General features: G+C 47.0%; 1 protein-coding gene across 1 annotated transcript in view; it reads right to left on the minus strand.

Moving 5' to 3' along the window:
- The window catches only part of SPAG1 (sperm associated antigen 1), a 155,479-nt gene that overhangs the window by 85,436 nt on the left and 48,340 nt on the right, over positions 1-21,703 (minus strand). The window contains exons 8-10 of the mRNA XM_075353074.1: positions 13,721-13,851; positions 11,680-11,786; positions 8,473-8,605 (exon numbers count right to left, since the gene is read on the minus strand). Of these exons, the coding sequence (XP_075209189.1) occupies positions 8,473-8,605; positions 11,680-11,786; positions 13,721-13,851 (371 nt within the window). The remainder of the gene's footprint in view (positions 1-8,472; positions 8,606-11,679; positions 11,787-13,720; positions 13,852-21,703) is intronic.

Below are 21,703 nucleotides of genomic sequence, written 5' to 3' on the forward strand. Positions count from 1 at the left end.
CGGTATATCACTGTGCCAATCGACCTACATATATGCGAGTGGAAAAATTTAGTCCAGGTATGTCTATATTCTGAGGCTCTCATAAATCCAAGGTAAGAAAATTGGGAGTGTCCAGAATACATTCGCCTAGACCAAACTGTCCCTGAAGTCACAGAAGTATTTACATGACATTATTTCCAAACTCCTGATTAATTTACATTCAATAGTTTTCAGCCGACGCGTTTCTCCTCCTACACAGGAGGTTCATCAGGGGTGTTTATAACATGTTATAATACATTTAGTTAATAAGAAAAATGAGGAGAAAGACAATAAGCACATATGGATACCACAGATGTTATATGGAAAACCTCGTCACTGAAGATTTTTTATGTCAGCCGTTCTCTAGATTTTTAATCCGAATCTTTTATTACGGCAAAATTTAATTTCTTCGGTTTTTACTAGAGGTTTCAACTGATGTCTAGGGGGGTGGCCCAATCAGAGTGCAAATTCCACATCAACAAAATTTTAGACTATATATTCGTTCCAAGACTGTTAATATTAAATTCCATTAGTCCATACACTGGTACGTAGGTAATCTCAGCAGATAATTTAAACAAGGTCTTGTTTTTCAATGTGGAATGCTGCAGCTCCAATACCTCCTCACGTGGCTGATGCTTCATTAAATTATCTGCTGAGATTACCTACGTACCAGTATACAGACTAAAGGCCGCTTTACACGCTGCGATATCGTGACCGATATCGCTAGCGTGCGTACCCGCCCCCATCGGTTGTGCGACACAGGCAAATCGCTGCCCGTAGTGCACAACATCGCGTGGACCCGTCACACTACTTACCTGCCTAGCGACATCGCTGTGACCGGCGAACCGCCTCCTTTCTAGGGGGGCGGTTCGATCAGCGTCACAGCGACATCACAGCAGTGTCACCGAACCGCCGCCCAATAGAAGCGGAGGGGCGAAGATGAGCGGGACGTAACATCCCGCCCACCTCCTTCCTTCCTCATTGCGGACGGCCGCTGGTAAGGAGAGCTTCCTCGTTCCTGCGATGTGACACATAGGGATGTGTGCTGCCGCAGGAGCGACAAACTACTTCGTACACCGAGCAGCAGCGATATTCGAGAATAGGGGGCATGTCACCGATGAGCGATTTTGACCGTTTTTGCGACGATTCAAAATCGCTCATAGGTGTCACACGCAAAGACATCGCTAAAGCGACCGGATGTGCGTCACAAACTCCGTGACCCCAACGAGATCGCTTGAGCGATGTCGCAGCGTGTAAAGCGGCCTTAATGGAATTTAATATTAACAGTCTTGGAACGAAAATATAGTCTAAAAGTTTGTTGATGTGGAATTTGCACTCTGATTGGGCCACCCCCCTAGACATCAGTTGAAACCTCTAGTAAAAACCGAAGAAATTAAATTTTGCCTTAATAAAAGATTCCGATTAAAAATCTAGAGAACGGCTGACATAAAAAAAATCTTCAGTGACGAGGTTTTCCATATAACATCTGTGGTATCCATATGTGCTTATTGTCTTTCTCCTCATTTTTCTCATTAACTAAATGTATTATGACATGTTATAAACACCCCTGATGAACCTCCTGTGTAGGAGGAGAAACGCGTCGGGTGACAAGTATTGAATGTAAATTAATCAGGAGTTTGGAAATAATGTTATGTAAATACTTCTGTGACTTCAGGGACAGTTTGGTCTAGGCGAATGTATTCTGGACACTCCCAATTTTCTTACCTTGGATTTGTGAGAGCCTCAGAATATAGACATACCTGGAGTAAATTTTTCCAATCGCATATATTGTAGGCGATTGGCACAGTGATATACTTACCCCCATTATTTTGGGGGGGTATATCACTTGTCTTTCTGCTGTATGACTAGCTGGAGTCTTTCATATTTGGCTGTTTGTTTTTTCTGTCTATGTGTATCCTTAAGGATTTATATGTAAAATTTAAAAAAAAAATTTGTATAATAAAGAATCGATATTTTAGAAAGTGACTTTTTCTGTGAAATACCCGTCACACGTACTTACCTTCCTAATGACGTCGCTGTGGCTGGCGAACAGCCTCTTTTCTAAGGGGGCGGTTCGTGCGGCGTCACTGCAACGTCACACGGCAGGCGTCTAATAGAAGCGGAGGGGCGGAGAGCAGCCCCATGAAAGTCACGCCCACCTCGTTGCCGGAGGACACAGGTACGGTGTTGTTCATCGTTCCTGGGGTGTCACACATAGCAATGTGTGCTGCCTCAGAAACGACGAACAACCTGTGTCCTAAATAAGCAACGATATTTGGGAAATGGACGATGTGTCAACAATCAACGATTTGGTGAGTATTTTGCATCGCTAGCGGTCGCTCGTATGTCTCACACGCAACGACGTCGCTAACAAGGCTGGATGTGCGTCACAAATTCCGTGACCCCAACGACATCTCGTTAGCGATGTCGTTGCGTGTAAAGCGGCCTTTAGGCTCCGTTCACACCTTCATGTTTCCAGTATGTGTGGTGTCTGTTTTCCGAAAATCTATGGATCCATCTTTTCACACGGACCATGTGTACATGTGATCCACAAGGAGATCTGTCCATTTTAACTGGCAGCATGGACACACAGACCCACACAAGTCAATGGGTCCAGGATAAACACAAACAGCACATGGATGACATCCACATGCTATCTGTATTTAACATTGCAAAATATACGAGAAGCTTTGAAAATTCATTGTCAGAATTATACAAAAGAACATCTAAGCAAGCCTGATGCATTTGCGACAAGTTCTGTGGAGCGATAAGGTTAAAACAGAATTCTTTGGCTACAATGATCAAAGGTATGTGTGGAGAAAAAAGGGCTCAGGGATTCATGAAAAGAATATCTTGTCAACCATTAAGCATGGGGGTGGATCAATCGTGCTTTTGGTTTGTGGTGCAGCCAATGGCACGGGGAACATTTCTCGGGCAGATTGAAGAAAGGATTCAATGAAATTTCAACAAATTCATGATGCAAACATAACGTCATCTGTAAAAAAAGCTGGTGAATGGATGGTTTCTAAAAATAGACAATGATCCTAAACATAAGCCATAATCCACAATAGACGACCTCAAAAGGCACAAGCTGAAGGTTTTACAATGGCCCTCACAGTCCCCTGATCTGAACATCATTGAAAACTTGTGGCTAGACCTCAAAAGAGCAGTGCATGCAAGACGAGCCAGGAATCTCACAGAAATGGAAGACTTTTCCAAGGAAGAACAGTTGAAAATCGCTCAATCAAGAATTGAAAGACTCTGGCTGCTACAAAAAGCATTCACAAGTTGTGGTACTTATGCCGGCGTCACACGGTACGATGTATCGGGCGATATGTCGTCGGGGTCACGTCGTTAGTGACGCACATCCGGCATCATTTGACATCGTACTGTGTGACACCTCCAAACCACTGTGAACGAGCAAAAATACTCACTTTATCGTTGTTCGTTGACACGTCGATCATTTTCAAAATGTCGGTCGTCCTTCTGTGCTCCAGTTGTTCATCATTCCCGAGGCAGCACACATCGCTACGTGTGACACCCCGGGAACGATGAACACAGCTTACCTGCGTCCCGCCAGCAATGCGGAAGGAAGGAGGTGGGCGGGATGTTACGTCCCGCTCATCTCCGCCCCTCCGCTTCTATTGGGCGGCCACTTTGTGACGTCGCTGTGATGCCGAACGTCCCTCCCCCTTCAGGAAGAGGATGCTCGCCGCCCACAGCGACGTTGTCCGGGAGGTAAGTGCGTGTGACAGGGGGTCAACGACTTTGTGCACCACGGGCAACTAATTGCCCGTGACGCACAAACGACGGGGGCGGGTACGATCGCGCGTGCGATCGCACAATAGATCGTACCGTGTGACGCCGGCCTTAGTAAATAGGGTGCTAATAGGTACTAACCATGCAGGGTGCCCAAACTGTTGCATCGGCCCATTGTTCTTTTTTGTTAATTTTAAAATGTAAACTATGAAAATAAAGATTTTTTTTTGCCTAAAAACAAAAGAAATTTGTCATGTTTAACTTTATGCCTTTTAGAGATCATTTCATCTTCAACTTGCTTAACTGTTCACAATAACAGTAATTTTGACCAAGGGTGTCCAAACTTTGAGATGGATGGATGGATGGATGGATGGATAGATAGATAGATAGATAGATAGATAGTAATATTCTTATAATTATCAGGACGGCCGTCTGACAGGGGCACAATGTTGTCAGTGAAGCTAAGCTGTACTCTGAGACTTACCGAGGACACAATCACGGTGCTGTCACTTGTTACACAGATGTCATTAAAGCCTCACGTGACAGATGAAGCTTATGAAGACTCGGCACTAATCTTGCCCTGCGAGTGGCGATTACATGTGCAGGACATGACACTGTTTTCTGCGCTGCTGTAGATAACTCAAAGTAATTCATTCACTATTTCCTCCATTAGTGTAGGTTCACTTGTCATCCCAGTGCAATCCTTTTTTTTGTTACAGCAGCAATTATTAATCTTTTACGAAACCAGTTACACTTTCCTGTTACAGCATTGCAATGTATCAGTAAAAATCAGATGCTATACTGTGGCATCTGATTTTGTTTTCGCACCCATAGACATGAATTCTGTCAGTGGAACAAATCGGACATGTCACTGCCCCAATAAATAACCCTGGTCCCAGTGTGATTAGTTTTTTACACAGTTGGACTGAAAATACAATAAATATGTAGCGCCCCTGAGCCACTCAGGGCACTACTAGGAACTGCATCCTCACGGGGTTGCAGGGCCTAGCCCTTGGGACCTGGAACACCAGGGCCAGCAACACCCACACACACCAAAATCCTAGTTATCACTCCACGCCAGGGGTAATTGGCTAGTTAGACACAAGGGGATGGCCACCTAGAGGGCGGAGCCAGACCAGGAGGACTAGATAACCTGGTGGGAGGGGACAACAGTCAGTCTAGAGAAGTAGTGAAAGTAGAAAGACGTGCCTAGAGCTGGGTCGTGCAACGGTGACCCGGGGGCACAGGAGAGTGGTTGCCAGGGCAGGTATACCTGAGCACCGCTGGGACCAGAGCACAGACAGGGCACAGGGCCCTAGGTCAGGCGACAGTTTCATACGGTCTGGCAAATACATGCACAGTGAGGGGACCTTCACAGACCTCACTGACCCACAGATCCAGGGGCATCAGCAGTAAAGTAAGGATCAGGGTTCGGGACACAGACTAGCCCTACAGGGTCCACACTGCACTCCACAGTCAGGCCCCAAACGCTCCACGCTACGGGGATCCAACCACACTGAGGGTGCTGGGGACAGAGCAACCGTGTCATCAACTGGCACTGGAAATACAGGGACCTGAACCAGCAGTCCAAGGGTCCAGAGTGAGTAAAGACTGTTAACTACAACCCACGGTGTGGCCTTCATCATTACTCCATCATACATCTCCCAGGCTCAGCCCTACCTGCGGAGGGCCTACCATCACAGCTTCCATTACCACCAGCTCTGGGGGATAATCAACTCTGCAGCGGCGGTTCCACCATCTTAACCGCAATCCGCAGGTGGCGTCACACAAATGACTTTAATCTCCCCTGTAAATACTCCCCATTAAAAAGCCCCAGGGCACGGGACCGTGCAGTGGCCACCAAAGTGACATTCTGAAGGGATACACTGCCCGGGACCGAGTACCCCATTCCCTGGGCAACACAAATACACTTGCATCGAGCGAGTCTGGGCCATTCTAGTCGAATTTGTCGGGGAATTTGCATATCTTATACTTGCAGCCACGTGATCGCCGTTCCTCACTCTGACACCGGAGAATCCTCACAGTGTACAGTGTGTGAGCTGTGAGGATTCACAAGTCTGCAGTCACATGAGGGCGACACACAGTGTGACTGCAGGCTTATGGATTTAGACCTGACAACCCCATTAAAGCAACTTCGCTAAAACTGCTCATATAAGATACATACCTTCTGGTCCACAGTCAAACCTTTTAGAGCTGATCTGTCACCAGGTCTCACAATACGAAACGGCATACATTATGCAATAGATCTCTCATACCTGGCAATGCTGTTGTACTTACTGTGTAAATTAATGCCAGAATGGCTGTGTAATAAGGACCTGGACTCTTAAAATACAAATTTTATTATCACCATTATACAGCCAATATTTTTTTTATTGTAATTACATCAACCACCTCAGGTCTAAGAAATAAATGTAAAGGAAATCTATCATGAGGTTTTTGCCAATAACATAGAGAAAAAGACCATTATTCCAAAGATGTGTCACTTACTCGGCTGTATGCTGTAGTTTTGATAAAGAAAAACCCGCAAATAGTTTAATCAGCAAGAGATTATCACTGGAGGACTAGTAAACCTGCTGACTTATAGTCCTCCATTTACTTGAGCTCTGTATAATCCCACCTCCACCACTGATTAGAAGCTTTCTGCCTACATACAGTGTAAATCAAAAAAGTCCCTGGCGCCTCGGTTAGGAGTCTCGACACAGAAATAGCCAAATATCTCTCCGGGAAGGGCCTAGCCAAGGAGTAGCTCTTTTTAGGAAACCACCATAACCACCATATTAAGTGGCCCTTTTAGTCAATATCCAACTCTTTGACAAGTTTAAAGATATGACAAGGGAAATACCAAGGCCAGGTATCCATCCACAGACAGCTGTTTCGGGGTATTGTCCCTCATCTGGCCAGAATCCTACTCCACACTGATGAGGGGCAATACCTTTTCCTTTCTTGATCATTTTAAAATGTAAAAGATGAAAACATTTTTTTGTCTAAAATACAAAGGAAATGTGTCATCTTTAACTTTATGCCTTTTAGAGATTATTTCATCTTCAACTTGCTGGAGTGTTCAGAATAACAGTAATTTTGACCAGGGGTGTCCAAACGTTTACATGCCACTGTATAGCAAAAATCATTGTCTCCTTTGATGCTCGGCCAAAAGGTAGGTTTCAAAGAAGGGAGCGCCCCTATACCGGCGCGTGTTAAATCCTGCTGTCAAATGCCAAAAAAAAAAAAAGAAATCCACTTCCAGTCAGAACAATTTGTCCCAGTAAAAAAAAAAAAATCATCAGTTGCCCAATATATAAGTCTTATTTTTATGTAAAGGGAAACACAATTAAATGCCTCTTTGTGGCCTTTTGGGAAAATAAAAAAAAATGTGAAAAATAGACATGAATTTCCTTCGCCTTTACAAAAAAAAGAGAACTTGAACAACAAGTAGAGGGCAAAAAGTTGGTAATATCTATATAAAACAGAAATAAATATTCACAGCTCTTAAAAGGGAACCAATCACCAGGATTTTCATATATAAGCTAAAGTTAGTGCTATACTGGCACTATCAGGCTGATTCTATACATACCTGTAGTGGTCAGCTCGGATGTGTAGGTTTTGAAATCTAAAAAAAGTAAAATTTATAAAATTAGCTGCTTGCTGAGTGACAACTGCAATGGAGTATACAATATATTCATAGTTATCCCCTCCCCCTGTTAGAATTAGCATAAGTATTATACAAACTATTCACTTTGTTGCAGGACCTGTGTGAGGTCATACCCATGTGACCAGAATGGGCGGGGCCTCAGTCAACAAAGCGGGATACCAGGTCACATGGGTATGACCTCACACAGGTCCTGCAACAAAGTGAATAGTTTGTATAATACTTAGGATAATTCTAACAGGGGGGAGGGGATAACTATGAATATATTATCTGCTCCATTGCAACTGTCACTCAAGAAGCTGCCGATTTTGTTAAACTTTACTCTCCTGGATTTGAAAGCCTACACAGCCGAGCTGACCACTACAGATATGTAGAGAATCAGCCTGATAGTGCCTTATACCACAGGCTTTAGGTATTATACGTAAATCCTGGTGATTGGTTCCCTTTAAATGTGCATGTACAAAAAAAAGACAAAAAAAAAAACAGGGAATAAAAGCTGGTCTTTAACTGGTTAAACAAAGCCCATATAGCTAAACATATTCTGTGGGAATCATTTCATGCTTCAGAAACACTTGTAGGGGATGTGCGCAAGATTACTTTTCATGCGGATTTCTGGACCTCTCCTTAATAAGCACCGCAAAATTGCCAGACATAATAAACATAAAGCCCAGCAATGTAAAAACAACATGTCCAGTCTTTTGTCACTTCTTTTATCCACTTTAGGGTTTGGAAACCATGAGGCACTAGCTGTGATTGACTGGCGGGCGGCACAGTGCCAGGAGAAACCGCTTCACGTAAACCACAAACGGCTTTACTCCAACTAAAGCAGCTTTGCCTAGTAACCTCATCGTGTGCACATACTCGTAAAATATGTTGAGAATAACAAATAAGCAGCAATCATCTGCACCTTTCTGAGGTCTCGTTCATGAAGTCAACCGATACACCCTGCGGCGCACTAACACTTTAATTCCTCCATTGTGTTTCTGTGTGATCCGGGATGACACAGGCTGGAGAATTACTGACATTACCTTTCTCATCCCCGGTTGCGTCTGGTTGTTCTTCATCTGAGCCCTCAATGTCCTCAATAATGATTCTTCTCCCTTTTTTGAAAGTCTCTTCTTTCTCTTTTCGTAGAAACTCATCCACTTCAGACAGAACTTTCTACAGAGCAAAAATTTACAGAAATAAAAGAATTTGTGAAGAAGGAACGTTTGTGGTGTCATTAACTGATTATTTGCGAGATGTATATAACTTTTTGAAGTAATTGTTAATCACAACTTCATTAATATATGTAACTGTGGAGAACGTGGAGGATAACTGATTTGGAACAAATTTAGCTGAAATACGGTAGAACACCAAAGTAGGTACACCCCTCACAGTAGGTGGGGGAGTGTAAAGGCTGCTTTACACGAGACGATCTATCGTGCGATGGATCGTCGGGGTCACGGATTTTGTGACGCACTTCCGGCATCGCATGCGACGTCGGGCAGTGTGACACCTCCGAGCGACGCAGTATCGCTCACAAATCGTGAGTCGTGTACTCGTCGCTCGGTTTCATAATCTCGTTTAATTTAATTGTTCATCGTTCCCGGGGTAGCACACGCCGCTCCGTGTGACACCCCAGGAACGATGGACAGCAGCTTACCTGCGTCATGCGGCCGCCGCCGGCTATGCGGAAGGAAGGAGGTGGGCGGGATGTTTACGTCCCGCTCATCTCCGCCCCTCCGCTTCTACTGGCCGGCTGCCGTGTGACGTCGCTGTGACGCCGAACGTCCCTCCCACTCCAGGAAGTGGATGTTCGCCGCCCACAGCGAGGTCGCACGGCAGGTAAGTACGTGTGACGGCGCTTTAACGTCTTTGTGCGACACCGGCAGCGATTTGCCCGTGACGCAAAAAGGACGGGGGCGGGTACGATCGATTGTGAAATCGCACAATCGGTCGTACCGTGTAAAGCATCCTTAAGATCTCTACCATCCACCAGCTCTGTGATGTCGTCATGGAGGATGGAAGAGGACCCAGTGGCTTCTGTGAAGCTCTAGTGACCTCCATGCCTCTGAGAGTTAAGACCAAGCTTGAAAATAATGGTGGCCACATAAAATATTGACACTTTGGGCACAATTTGGCTATTTTTACTTAAGGGTTGACTGACTTTTCTTGCCATCAGTTTAGACATTAATGGCTGTGTGTTGAATTATTTAGAGGGCACCAAATTTACACTGTTATACAAGCTGTACACTGACTACTGTACAGTGTATCAGTGTCAGATCTTCAGTGTTATCCCATGAAAAAAATATAATAAAATCTTTACAAAAACGTGAGAGGTTTTATTCACTTTTCTAATAAACTGTATGTGGAAATTCCTTTAATCTGGCATCTGCAAGACCAGATGTGTGTAAGACTGTGCAGATCTGCATTATGGTTTCCATTTCAGAACAGGAACCACAGTATAGTACAAGACCTGTCTGATTTCACTTGCACCACGTAAAATTGGGTCCACAGAATTCTTCCAAGAACCAAATGGAATCTGAGATTAATCCCAAAACTGACATGAAAGGGACAGGATCACGATACCTGCTAATCATGCACTGGGCCTTGCAGGAATCAGTAGCTCTGACATCATCTGCCCTGCTCACTTCTCGATACAGAAATGAGTGGACCAGGACTAACCTTTTACTAGATTGCGTTGAACAATGGTGTATACAATATAATCCACTACATAAATTGTTAATAGTTACCATAAAACCCAAACAGTACATTTAAATTCTGCACACCAGAAGAAGCCTATCCTAATGCGAAACGGACATCGCTACTAAAGCTCTTTGCTGTCCTCCCTTGCTTTATGAGGTCTACCCATTTGAATTAGTAATAAAGAAAGAATACTGTTTCTCTTGGATTTAATTGGATGTGGACTAGTTTATTGGCTACTGAGCACTGCCATAGTGGATTATAATGGAGTCGTGGAAGCGCTGTATAGCTGATCACTTGTGTGGATTTATCAAGAAATTTTTGGTTCAAGTTTTCAAATAAAACAAATACAGACAAAAATTATATATTTGCCCCTCTACGTAAACCTCTTATTGCCATATATAAGAAATGTGTCAACTTCTGTGGATTTATACTCTTAGGGCGGCGTTACACGCAACGATTTATGGTGCGATCGCACCCGCCCCGGTTGCCCGCGCCCGTGGCGCACAAAGTCGTTTACCCCCGTCACACGTACTTACCTCCCGAACGACTTCGCTGTGGGTGGCGAACACCCTCTTCCTGAAGGGGGAGGGACGTTCGGCGTCACAGCGACGTCACACAGTGGCCGCCCAATAGAAGCGGAGGGGCGGAGATGAGCGGGACGTAAACATCCCACCCACCTCCTTCCTTCCGCATTGCCGGCGGGACGCAGGTAAGCTGTGTCCGTCATTCCCGGGGTGTCACACGGAGCGATGTGTGCTGCCTCGGGAACGACGAACTATCGGCGCGCAGAAGGAGAAACGACTTTTATGAAAACGAACGACGTGTCTACGAGCAACGATAAGGTGAGTATTTTTGCTCGTTCACAGTCGTTCGTAGCTGTCACACGCTACGATATCTCTAACGATGCCGGATATGCGTCACGGAATCCGTGACCCCGACGACATATCGCCCGATATATCGTAGCATGTGACGACGCTCTTAGTATCAATCATCAATGTATACTCATTGGGGGTCCAACCAGCTCAGTGTAGAGCACTGTAATGTGTGCTCGAGTGTGGCTGTGCCTGGCATCGCAACTCAGTAATTTTGTTGTCAGTGCAGATTGGAAACCATCAACAAGCTGCTTTTAACTGATGCTACTTTTATTACATGTCCTTGAATAGTATTTAGAGTAAATATAATGGCATCATGCAGGAGGTGGTGACAGACCTGATATACTCATAACAACTCCAGCACCTTGGTTGACCAACATGTAAATTACCCCTGTTACATGCAGGTTTAAGGAGCTCCCAGAATAAAAATAACCTGAATAATGTGAACACTGCAAAAAAGATGCTAGATTCTACATGTTTTAATGATGTTCGACAAATGAAGAGCAAAGCAAAGCTGGCGATGCAGTGCACAAGCTACTCCTCTTCTGCTATATTCAGTTTTTGTGACTATTATATCTATTGAGTTTTTAATCCATTGCTCATTGTGACATTTTGAATTATATAGCAATGATATAGTAATTATTTGATGATTTTTGCACATCTAGGACTCCATACCTTTGCTGCTGGATTCTCTGGTTCAAAAAGCAAAACAGTCTTCAGATCACTGGATGCAGCCTGGAAATTACATAGGTTTTTGTTGGCCACAGCACGTCGCAAAAGAGCTGGAAAAATAATACAAATATTGTAACTTAGGATTCTGATATTAATACAAACATGAGACCTACAATAAAAAGTTCCCTGTATTAAAGGGAACCATCCAGCAGGATTTCCATATATGAAGTACAACCAGTGCTATACTGGCACTAGGATGCTGAATGTAAAGGCCACTTTACACACAGAGATAAATCTGCGGCAGATCTGTGGTTGCAGTGAAATTGTGGACAATCAGTGCCAGGTTTGTGGCTCTGTACAAATGGAACAATATGTCCATGATTCCACTGCAACCACAGATCTGCCAAAGATGTATCTCTGTGTGTAAAGTGGCTTTAAGCATAGCTTTTATTCGGAGATTGGATGTTTTATTTCAGAAATATGTGCAAGTAAAGTTCCAGCAATGCACTGGTATTTGATTGACAGGTGCAACAGAAAGAAAATATGTGGGTCAGGTCTTGCTATCTATTCCCACCCCATTTGCCTTCCTGTGCCAGAATTAACGTCTATGACGGCAACAGGGGTAGGAAGGCCAGGCAGACAGACAGGAGCGGGAATAGATAGCAAGACCTGACATACATATTCTCTTTCTGTTGCACCTGTCAATCAAATAGCAGTGCATCGCTGTAAGTTTACTTACACATATTTCTGAAATAAAACCTCCAATCCCAGAACAAAAGGTATGCTTACATTCAGCATCCTAGTGCCAGTATAGCACTGGCTGTACTTTATATATGAAAATCCTTCTGGTTGGTTCCCTTAAAAGAATATTGAGACCTTTGGGGACTCTATTTTACATTAATACGTAATCAATTTAGTACGTTTTCTTACAGGTTGGTAAGATTGCAATGGTACTATATATGTTGCTTCTAGATTTTGACTAAAAAAAAATAGGATTTTTTTTTTTATTCTGGGAGATTATTTTTACTAAAAGTGCTTACATCATGTCTTTGAATACATCCTAATTGGCCTCCATGGACTCGAATGTAATCAGGCCTGCAGTAGGATTCATAGTTGTGCATCTGGTGGGAGGCCTGTGAGTCTTTTGTTCCTCTACGCAGGGGGGCTTCTCTAATACCCAATCCTGCAGACAGGGCTGGAGACTGGGCTCCAAGAACCTTCATACTATAGGCTTTATGTGTAAAATGTCTAAGAGGGTGGGTGTGATGAGTACTTCTGCGGCCAGATCCTGGTGTCCATGAATGAACTACTGTGATTGGAGCGGAATACACGTGTTATGGTCGTGATATCCGTCATCTGGAGGAGTATAAGAACTATTGTTACCGGCTGGAGCTAGGTACATTCGCTGCGGCCGTGATATCCATCTTCTGGAGCAGCATAAAGACTATGGTTGCTGGCTAGTGCTGGATACATGTGATACGGTCGTGATATCAGTCGTTTGGAGGAGCATAAAGACTATTGTTGCTGGTTGGAGATGGATATATGTGCTACGGTCATGATATCAGTCGTTTGGAGGAGTATAAGGACTATTGTTGCTAGCTGGAGCTAGATACTGCGCCACGGCCATGATATCTGTCTTCTGGAGAAGCATAAAGACTATTGTAGGCGGCTGGAGCTTGATACACGTGCTATGGTCGTGGTATTCGTCGTCTGGAAGAGCATGGGCTGAGACTACTGACTATACCAGCGGGAGATACAAAAACTGTGTGCCATCCAAAAGTTGGGAGACAGTGGGTATTGCCTGGTACTGGGGAAGTGGCAATATCGGTCCCAGTTTGGGATCTTGTGGACTGGGGACATCTCATTTTGGCCATCTAGCCAAAGATGCAGTAACACCGTGGCCAGAAGAAATAAAAATAAATGCATTATTAATCTGCTTAGGTGAGTAATACAACCCACAACCTCAGATCTTCACATACTCTTATAAGGGGCAACGCGTAGATATCATCTGCACCTCTTTAAAGTATCTATCAGACCATCTTACCCTTTATGTTGTCATGATCCACATCCAATGTCTGCTCGCAGTCATTTAAAGCATTCTGCCAGTTTTTCAGCTTAATCCAAGCCTGAGCTCTGTTGTTATATGCAGCTGCTGAGGGCAATACAGATATACTCCTAAAACAAAAAAAAAAGATTTTTGACACTCACTGTAAAATCTCTTTCTCTTAGCCTTCATTGGGGGACACAGAAGCCAAGGGTCATCTGCTACCTCTTGGAGACTGGCACTAACAATGCACCTTAACAAAAAAATTGTCTCCTACCAACAGCAAGCTTCTCAGTTAGTGAGAAAGCACTGGGAGAAACTAAAGAACAAAATAATTAAATAAATAATATAGCCACTCAGAGAGAAAAGACAAGTACAAGCCTAAATGGGCCACCAAGGGTGGGTGCTGTATTTCCCAATAAAGGCTACGAGAAAGAGATTTTACAGTGAGTACCAAAAATTGTAATTTTTTTTGGTAGCTTCATTGGGGGAAACAGCAATCATGGGATGTTCTAAATCTGTAAAAAAAAAAAATCATACTGTTACCACAAAAGGAAGCACCCTTGCTTTGGCCACCATCTAAGTGACCGGTGCCTGCAGCACATTACTGCCAAGACTTGCGTCTGCTGATGCAGAGGTATAAACCCTGTATAGTTTAGAAAATGAGTGAATCAATGACCAAGTAGCCACCTTACAAAATTGCAGAACAAACAACTAGTGTCAGACAGCCCAGGAGGCCCCCACAGCCTGTGTAGGGTGCACTCTAAGCCTAAATAGGGGAGATCTGGCTATCTGGCCTTAACCCTAAATGCTTATGGAATGGCCGATCAACTCCAACGAGCAATTGTCACCTTAGAGGTGGCCAGGCACCTGCACGTGCCTTCCAGAATGACAAACAAAACATCTGAAAATCTGAATGGAGCTTGATGAACAAGTAGCTATGGCGATGTCCAACTTGTGTAAAATTCCAAAGAGCAGAAGAAAGCTAAGATAATGTCCTTGTTAGGGTGGAAAGCCAAAACTACCTTAGGGAGGAAAGATGGAACCGTCAGGAGCACTACCTTGACCATGTGCAGAATGAGATATGGAGCGCGACAATAGAGGGTAACCAGCTCTGAAACCCACCCAATAGAGGTAATTGCTATAAGATGAAGCGACCACCCTCATTCGGAGAACCCCTTGTGACTTAACAATCTGCAGCCCAATTGTCCACTCTAGGTATGTGTATCACTGAGATCAATGGCACTTTGTTCTCAGCTCAATCCAAAATTCTTGAGAGCTCTGCCATGGCTCATTGATGCAGCGTTCCACCCTGATGTGGCTGATCTATGCCACCGCAGTGACATTAATGGACTAGATCCACATGATTAGACCCGAAAGCAGATGCTGCTAATGAAGAAGTGACAAGTGGATGACTCTTAGTTCCAGTACGTTGATTGGGAGAAGCTTTTCCCGTTTCTTCCATGAGCGCTGAATGGAGGAACTAACAAAATAAGCATGTTCCCATAGCTAAGATTTGGGATAACTTGGTTAACCCAGCTACTGAGAGAGCTAAAGATAGAGCTCACATAGAAGTGGCACATACAGGAGTGGCACATCATCCTCACGAGCCACAAGGGTCCCATTTACGGACATCAGTAGACAAGACAAGAGGGTAGAAGCAGCCCAGTACACTGTTGCTTGGCAGAAGGAAACTTGCACTTACAGGAGATGCAAGCATAATAGGTTATCAGGGCAAGCCATGTCATATTCTCTGGACTGCGACATTATGAGAGATAGAGAGCAAAAGGATATAAAAAAGTAGGAAAAATAGCTTATGTCAGAGAACAGAGAGAGCTAATGAGGCACTGTTCGTGACAGGGCCCCAAAGCAGTCAACAGTCTACCTGGTCCAATGGTCCACTGAGGGAAAGAAGGGAATTTTGTTTACTTACCGTAAATTCCTTTTCTTCTAGCTCCTATTGGGAGACCCAGACAATTGGGTGTATAGCTTCTGCCTCCGGAGGCCACACAAAGTATTACACTTTAAAAAGTGTAACCCCTCCCCTCTGCCTTGTGAGACTGTGACCGGGGTTATCTATGACGGCCGGTATGTCTCGCCCCGGTTGTGCTCACTCCATGATAGAAAGTAAATCCACTCTAGGGTTAATGCTGTTTCCCTACAGGCTGAAGGAAGGGTTAAATAGAATCAGGAACAAGGGCAGAGGTGCCGGGTGTGGGGGAGTGAACACAACTCCCTGAGTTCTCTGCTGGAGAGGCACATGTATATTGGTGTGGACCTTTGTTTGGACATTAAACCGTGTGCTGTGAAACTTAATGCCTGGATCCCGTGTCTTCTGCTGCGCAGCCGACCACGCTACCTCACAGCCTATACACCCTCCCGTGCATCACGGGCCCATCAGTTTTGGTGCCAAAGCAGGAAGGAGGAAACTTATAAATTGGTGTAAGGTAAATTCAATCCGAAGGATGTTCGGAGAACTGAAACCATGAACCAAAAGAACAATTCAACATGAACAACATGTGTACACAAAAGAACAACAGCCCGAAGGGAACAGGGGCGGGTGCTGGGTCTCCCAATAGGAGCTAGAAGAAAAGGAATTTACGGTAAGTAAACAAAATTCCCTTCTTTGTCGCTCCATTGGGAGACCCAGACAATTGGGACGTCCAAAAGCAGTCCCTGGGTGGGTAAAAGAATACCTCGATAAAAAGAGCCGAAAACGGCCCCCTCTTACAGGTGGGCAACCGCCGCCTGAAGGACTCGCCTACCTAGGCTGGCATCTGCCGAAGCATAGGCATGCACCTGATAGTGTTTCGTGAAAGTGTGCAGACTCGACCAGGTAGCCGCCTGACACACCTGCTGAGCCGTAGCCTGGTGCCGCAATGCCCAGGATGCACCTACGGCTCTGGTAGAATGGGCTTTCAGCCCTGAAGGAATCGGAAGCCCAGAAGAACGGTAGGCTTCAAGAATCGGTTCCTTGATCCACCGAGCCAAGGTTGACTTGGAAGCCTGCGACCCCTTACGCTGGCCAGCGACAAGGACAAAGAGCGCATCAGAACGGCGCAGGGGCGCTGTGCGAGAAATGTAGAGCCGGAGTGCTCTCACGAGATCTAACAAGTGCAAATCCTTTTCACATTGGTGAACTGGATGAGGGCAAAAAGAAGGTAAGGAGATATCCTGATTGAGATGAAAAGGGGATACCACCTTAGGGAGAAATTCCGGGACCGGACGCAGAACCACCTTATCCTGGTGAAACACCAGGAAGGGGGCTTTGCATGACAGCGCTGCTAGCTCAGACACTCTCCGAAGTGATGTGACTGCCACCAGGAAGGCCACCTTCTGCGAAAGGCGTGATAGAGAGACATCCCGCATCGGCTCGAAAGGTGGTTTCTGAAGAGCCGTTAGCACCCTGTTAAGATCCCAGGGTTCTAGCGGACGCTTGTAAGGTGGGACTATGTGGCAAACTCCCTGCAGGAACGTACGGACCTGCGGAAGCCTGGCTAGACGCTTTTGAAAAAACACGGAAAGCGCCGATACTTGTCCCTTGAGAGAGCCGAGAGACAAACCCTTGTCCATTCCGGATTGAAGGAAAGAAAGAAAAGTGGGTAAGGCAAACGGCCAGGGGGTAAAACCCTGATCAGCGCACCAGGATAAGAAGATCCTCCAAGCCCTGTGATAGATCTTGGCGGACGTTGGTTTCCTGGCCTGTCTCATAGTGGCAATGACATCTTGAGATAACCCTGAGGACGCTAGGAGCCAGGACTCAATGGCCACACAGTCAGGTTGAGGGCCGCAGAATTCAGATGGAAAAATGGCCCTTGAGACAGCAAGTCTGGTCGGTCTGGGAGTGCCCACGGTTGACCCACCGTGAGGTGCCACAGATCCGGGTACCACGACCTCCTCGGCCAGTCTGGAGCGACGAGGATGGCGCGGCGGCAGTCGGACCTGATCTTGCGTAACACTCTGGGCAGCAGTGCCAGAGGAGGAAATACATAAGGCAGTCGAAACTGCGACCAATCCTGAACTAATGCGTCCGCCGCCAGAGCTCTGTGATCTTGAGACCGTGCCATGAATGCCGGGACTTTGTTGTTGTGCCGAGACGCCATGAGGTCGACGTCCGGCGTTCCCCAGCGGCAACAGATCTCTTGAAACACGTCCGGGTGAAGAGACCATTCCCCTGCGTCCATGCCCTGGCGACTGAGAAAGTCTGCTTCCCAGTTTTCTACGCCCGGGATGTGAACTGCGGAGATGGTGGAGGCTGTGGCTTCCGCCCACAGCAGAATCCGCCGAACTTCTTGGAAGGCTTGACGACTGCGTGTGCCGCCCTGGTGGTTGATGTACGCGACCGCCGTGGCGTTGTCCGACTGTATTCGGATCTGCCTGCCCTCCAGCCACCGCTGGAACGCCTTTAGGGCTAGATACACTGCCCTTATCTCCAGAACATTGATCTGAAGGGAGGACTCTGTCGGAGTCCAGGTTCCCTGAGCCCTGTGGTGGAGGAAGACCGCTCCCCACCCTGACAGACTCGCGTCCGTCGTGACCACAGCCCAGGATGGGGGCAGGAAGGATTTTCCCTTCGACAAAGAAGTGGGAAGAAGCCACCACTGAAGAGAGGTTTTGGCTGCCAGTGAAAGAGAGACGTTCCTGTCTAGGGACGTCGACCTCCTGTCCCATTTGCGGAGAATGTCCCATTGAAGTGGACGCAGATGAAACTGCGCAAAGGGAACTGCCTCCATTGCTGCCACCATCTTCCCTAGGAAGTGCATGAGGCGCCTCAAGGGGTGTGACTGGGCCCGAAGGAGAGAGTGCACCCCTGTCTGTAGCGAACGCTGTTTGTCCAGCGGAAGCTTCACTATCGCTGAGAGAGTATGAAACTCCATCCCGAGGTAAGTCAGTGATTGGGTCGGTGTCAATTTTGACTTTGGGAAATTGATGATCCACCCGAACCTCTGGAGAGTCTCCAGAGCAATGGTCAGGCTGTGCTGACATGCCACCCGGGAGGGTGCCTTGACTAGAAGATCGTCTAAGTAAGGGATCACCGAGTGGCCCTGAGAGTGTAGGACCGCCACCACTGTTCACCGCCTGAAAAAGTGCATCGGCTCGCTCGGGGGGCGGAGATGTTCTGAAGAAACGAGTCGGAGGACAAGAACTGAGCTCTATCCTGTAACCGTGAGACAGAATGTCTCTCACCCATCGGTCTTGGACATGTGGCCACCAGGCGTCGCAAAAGCGGGAGAGCCTGCCACCGACCGAGGATGCGGTTTGGGGAGGCCGAAAGTCATGAGGAGGCCGCCTTGGAGGCGGTTCCTCCGGCGGTCTTTTTAGGACGTGATTTAGACCGCCATGCAGAAGAGTTCCTCTGGCCCTTCTCTGACCTGTTGGACGTGGAGGAATGGGACCTGGCTGAGGGCCGAAAGGACCGAAACCTCGGTTGTATCTTTCGTTGCTGAGGTCTGTTTGGTTTGGACTGGGGTAAGGACGAGTCCTTTCCCTTGGATTGTTTAATAATTTCGTCCAATTGCTCGCCAAACAAACGGTCGCCAGAAAATGGCAAACCGGTTAAGAACTTCTTGGAAGCAGAGTCTGCCTTCCATTCGCGTAGCCACATGGCCCTGCGGACTGCCACCGAATTGGCGGACGCTACCGCTGTACGGCTCGCAAAGTCCAGGACGGCGTTCATGGCGTAGGACGAAAAGGCCGACGCCTGAGAAGTCAAGGACACAACTTGCGGAGCAGAGGTACGTGTGACCGCATTAATCTCAGACAGACAAGCTGAGATAGCTTGGAGTGCCCACACGACTGCAAAGGCCGGAGCAAAAGACACGCCTATGGCTTCATAGATGGATTTCATCAGGAGCTCTATTTGCCTGTCAGTGGCATCCTTGAGCGATGAACCATCTGCCACTGATACTACGGATCTAGCCGCCAGTCTAGAGACTGGAGGATCCACCTTGGGACACTGAGCCCAACCCTTAACTACGTCAGGGGGGAAGGGGTAACATGTGTCATTAAGGCGCTTAGTAAAGCGCTTGTCCGGAAATGCTCTGTGCTTCTGGACAGCATCTCTGAAGTTAGAGTGATCGAAAAACGCACTCCGTGTACGTTTGGGAAACCTAAACTGGTGTTTCTCCTGCTGCGAAGCCGACTCCTCTATAGGTGGAGTTGGGGGAGAAAGATCTAGCACCTGGTTGATGGACGCTATAAGGTCATTTAGTATGGCGTCCCCTTCAGGTGTATCAAGATTGAGAGCAACGTCAGGATCAGAGCCCTGAGCTGCGACCTCCGCTTCATCCTCCAGAGAGTCCTCATGCTGAGACCCCGAACAGCGTGATGAAGTCGGGGAAGGTTCCCAGCGAGCCCGCTTAGCCGGTCTGGGACTGCGATCCGTGTCGGAGTCCTCACCGTGGGACCTAGGTGTCACCCCAGGAGCACTTGAACTCACAGTGCCCTGGGCCTGTGTTACCGATCTGGACTGCAAGGCTTCTAGTATCTTAGCAGACCATCTGTCCATAGACTGAGCCATGGATTGTGAAAGCGACTCAGAGAGTTTCTCAGCCAAAACTGCAAACTCTGTCCCTGCCACCTGGACAGTGGAAGCCGGCGGTTCTACCTGAGCCGAGGGTCCCACCAGTGCCCGAGGCTCCGGCTGAGTGAGTGCCACAGGGGCCGAGCATTGCACACAGTGGGGGTAGGTGGAACCTGCAGGTAACATAGCCGCACAAGAGGTACAGGTTGCAAAATAAGCCTGTGCCTTGGCACCCTTGCTCTTTGCGGACGACATGCTGTTGTCTCCTCTTAGAGTGATCAGTGAGGGTATATAGCCAAAAGCAAATAATGCGGCCGAACAGAGAAAATGTATACAATATATATATATATATATATATATATATATACACACTTCGGCACCCTAGGGGGGCCAGCACCTTGTAACCGATGTGGCTTACCGACCGCCCAAAGCGGTTGTGTGTCCACCAGATTCCCTGCCTGGGCCTCCCAGAGCTGCAGAGCTCGTTCTGAAATCCTCCACCGGCAGAAGTGATTGTAACAATCAAGCATTGTTGACCTTAGGGAGATCAACATATCCACTGCGGAGACACCATCACGTGTTTCTCAACGCAGTGATTCTAGATCATTGCCCCCTGGGAAGTATGCAAATAAGAAAGCCTTGACTGGAGACTGCCCTTCCCGTGGTTGTTCCTTCCCGGTGAAAGACCTGGCTAGTTTCCTGCCAGCGTTGAGAAACACGTGATGGTGTCTCCGCGGCTTTCTTATTTTTATTCTTATGTGATTGTAACAATGGCTGCCAGAGTTCTCAGGGGAGGAGGGAGCCGTGGGCGGTGACTAATAAAGTGCGGGAATCTGGTGCCCCACAGTGCTCAGTGAGGGGGGAGGAGGACACCTAAGTATGCTCCAGCCCTCACTGTCGACGTCCAGTCGACCGTCCCGCCCTTACCCCTGACTGGCAGGCCCGGGGGCGGGAGTTATGGTACTAGGCCGCAGAAGCCGGGGACTAAATTTAATAACGCGGCCGGCAAACAGGCGCGGTCGGCGTGGTAGTCCCGGTCGTCACAAAAAAACAGCAGCCGCTGCAGCGTCTGTAACACAGGCGCTCCATGCACCGTCCCCAAGGGGACACAGAGTACCTTTTAGATGCAGGGCCTGTCCCTGATGATACCCAGTCTCCTGTCCGTCAGATTCCCTCAGGGGCTGCGGAGGGAGCCCGGTCCCAGTGAATGGTGACCGGTTAGGATCCCACTTCTCCCAGAGCCTCTAAGGGATGGGGAAGGAAAACGGCATGTGGCTCCAGCCTTTGTACCCGCAATGGGTACCTCAACCTTAACAGCACCGCCGACTTAGTGGGGTGAGAAGGGAGCATGCCGGGGGCCCTGTGGGGGGCCCTCTTTTCTTCCATCCGATACAATCAGCAGCTGCTGCTGACTAAAATGTGGAGCTTGCGTGAATGTGTGCCTCCTTCAACACAAAGCA

This window comes from Anomaloglossus baeobatrachus, chromosome 6, assembly GCF_048569485.1.
Source record: "Anomaloglossus baeobatrachus isolate aAnoBae1 chromosome 6, aAnoBae1.hap1, whole genome shotgun sequence".
Taxonomy (NCBI): Eukaryota; Metazoa; Chordata; class Amphibia; order Anura; family Aromobatidae; genus Anomaloglossus; species Anomaloglossus baeobatrachus.